Here is a 2,410-nt window from a genome sequence, read left to right as displayed (position 1 = left end):
AAACAAGCTTCTGATAGCTGCAAGCCACATTTGGTCAGACTTGAGTGCGTCTGTTGTTTGGAGGACAGCTTTGAGTTCAACTTTGGTTTACAATGTTTTGGTGCAAACTGAAAGCAAAACAGGATTTAACAGATGAACTCAAACTAACTTCCTATTATCAGTAGAAGAAATATGGACTGCTTGTTGCAAGCTGGAGACACAAACTGAGAAGTTTTTACATAAAAATAAAACTTGGTGCTATAATTCACGGAGCAGATGAACAGAAACTGTCCTGCAGTGACGTGTGAGCGAACGTTCGATTCTTTCTCACCTTGCAGCGCAGACACGAGTGTTGTCCCAGTCTATTACAGGAAATGCCTAAAACAAATTGTGAGACACTCGTCACTTCACACCCTCTAGTTATTCTCTTGGTATGAAAAAAACATGCGCTAACTTTTCCCTAACCACAACAATAAAACAGAGTACAGACTCACATTTGAAGGTTTCTGCCTGAAGGATCTGGCAACTCGCCTGGTGCTCAAACTGATCATCCTCACAAAGGAAGTTCTGACAAAAGGAACACCGGAAAATCCGACCTCCTGTTCAGGAAGTTGAAATTGTCAGCTGCATTTGTTGTTGTTTGAAGTGGGAATGTGCCAGAAGGATGCTGGAGGAGTGTCTCACCATGATCCCAGACGCCTCGCTCACACTCGATGCAGTCGGCGTCCGTCAGGGGACACGCACAAGCGTGAGTGCTCAGACATTTCCTACCGTGGCAAACCCAGGCTTCACAGAAGTCGCACACTGCCCCCTGGAGTTACAACAAAAACAGAATTACAGAGGAAATGACGTTTTATATCGTCCTTTTCAAAGAACAGTTTTAATACAAATAAGGCAAATTCAATCTTTGCAATTCAACACAACTGCACATAAGTCAAAACCTGCAGCATCCTATAGGACATGCGTGTCAAACTCAAGGCCCGGGGGCCAAATGTGGCCCTCGACATCTTATCTGGCCCCCAAGATGATATGTGAAACGTAAAATACTTCTGTCCCTTGAATTGTTTCAGTAATCTTTGATTGTGTCGTCAAAAGCACAACAGAGAAATCAAATGAGACCAACCAAACTCTTGTTGAGGAACCTGTGACCAAGAAAAGATGCCGGTGTTGATTTGAGTTCATGTAGTTTCTGAAACTGGCCCTTAGTTTGACACAGGTTTTAATGTTGGCCCCCTTTTGTAAGTGAGTTTGACACCCCCCAAGTATTACTTCAATAACTGCTGTGAGCAGGTTGCTCACCAAAGATCACTTGTAGAGAAATTAGCTGTAGACGGGACAACAAAAAACAAAAACAGAGTTGAAAGAAAAACAGACGTGTCTTTAAAAACAGGACACTAAGATGCATCATAATGCGTCTCCTTAGAAAACGGGAGGTTATGGTCGTAAGCCAGGGCTGGACTGGAAGAGAAGATGTTTTATTGCCATGTTAGTGCAAGGACATAAACATGTTGCAGTGAACTCACCACCATGGCCAGTCCAGTGGTGTGAATCCCTGGATGCTTGATGACACAGTCTGAAGACTTCATGCACTTGGTTTTACCTAAAAACACAAAAATGTACATGTTGAGCGTTGTGTCAGGAAGGTCATGTTATTTTTTAATTAAATTACTCCCGTAGATCTTTATTGTTAAGTGCTTTGGTAACAGCTTCTGTTTTAATGTACTTTATAAAGTTGACTTGACATCTGACGCTAAAACTAACATGCAAGTTTGTCCAGAAGGACCCAGTTAAAATTACCACCCCTGCTGCCGTCAGTTGTCGACCGGGGGGGGGGGGGGGGGGTTCGGTAGGTAGGTTCTTTTGAGAGGGTGTGTTTCTTTTGCAGCTTAATAATAGTTTTGGTTTCTCTGTGACTTATTTGATGAACGGTAGAAGCATAAACATACACCCAAAGATCTGGGAGAGAGTTGTGGAAGCAAGACTTGGACGAGAGGGGACTATCTGTGAGCAGCAGTTTGGTTTCATGCTGAGAAAGAGCTCCACAGATCCATCTTTGATTTGAGGATGATGATGGAGAAGAACAGAGAGGGTCTGAAAGAACTCCATTGTGTCTTTGTGGATTTAGAAGAAGCATCTGAGAGTGCTGAAGGAGGAGGTGTGGTGTTACATGAGGACATCTGGAGTGGCAGAGAAGGATGTTAGACTGGTACAGGACATGGATGTAGTGTTTCTCCTACCATTATACAAGCAGGGCGCCCTGCCCCGTCAACACAACCGAGCTCCCCGCCCCAGTGGTGTACAATACAGACGTATCTCCCTCACGCCGAGGATGTCAGAAATGCATCTACTAGGAAAGAGACCAGGAGATGTATGGACGCAGTTAGAGAGGTGGTTGGAGTGAGGACAGGGAGAGACGGAGGACGATGACTCG

General features: G+C 44.3%; 1 protein-coding gene across 1 annotated transcript in view; it reads right to left on the bottom strand.

Annotated features, from left to right (window-relative positions):
• The window catches only part of znf330 (zinc finger protein 330), a 30,829-nt gene that overhangs the window by 2,331 nt on the left and 26,088 nt on the right, over positions 1 to 2,410 (bottom strand). Inside the window, exons 5-8 of the mRNA XM_037690658.1 lie at positions 1,503 to 1,579; positions 664 to 790; positions 474 to 578; positions 311 to 357 (exon numbers count right to left, since the gene is read on the bottom strand). Of these exons, the coding sequence (XP_037546586.1) occupies positions 311 to 357; positions 474 to 578; positions 664 to 790; positions 1,503 to 1,579 (356 nt within the window). The remainder of the gene's footprint in view (positions 1 to 310; positions 358 to 473; positions 579 to 663; positions 791 to 1,502; positions 1,580 to 2,410) is intronic.

The sequence above is a fragment of the Nematolebias whitei genome, chromosome 16 (genome assembly GCF_014905685.2).
Source record: "Nematolebias whitei isolate Nwh7 chromosome 16, NemWhi1, whole genome shotgun sequence".
In the NCBI taxonomy this organism is placed as follows: Eukaryota; Metazoa; Chordata; class Actinopteri; order Cyprinodontiformes; family Rivulidae; genus Nematolebias; species Nematolebias whitei.
This window is presented reverse-complemented; position numbering and strand designations above follow the sequence as displayed.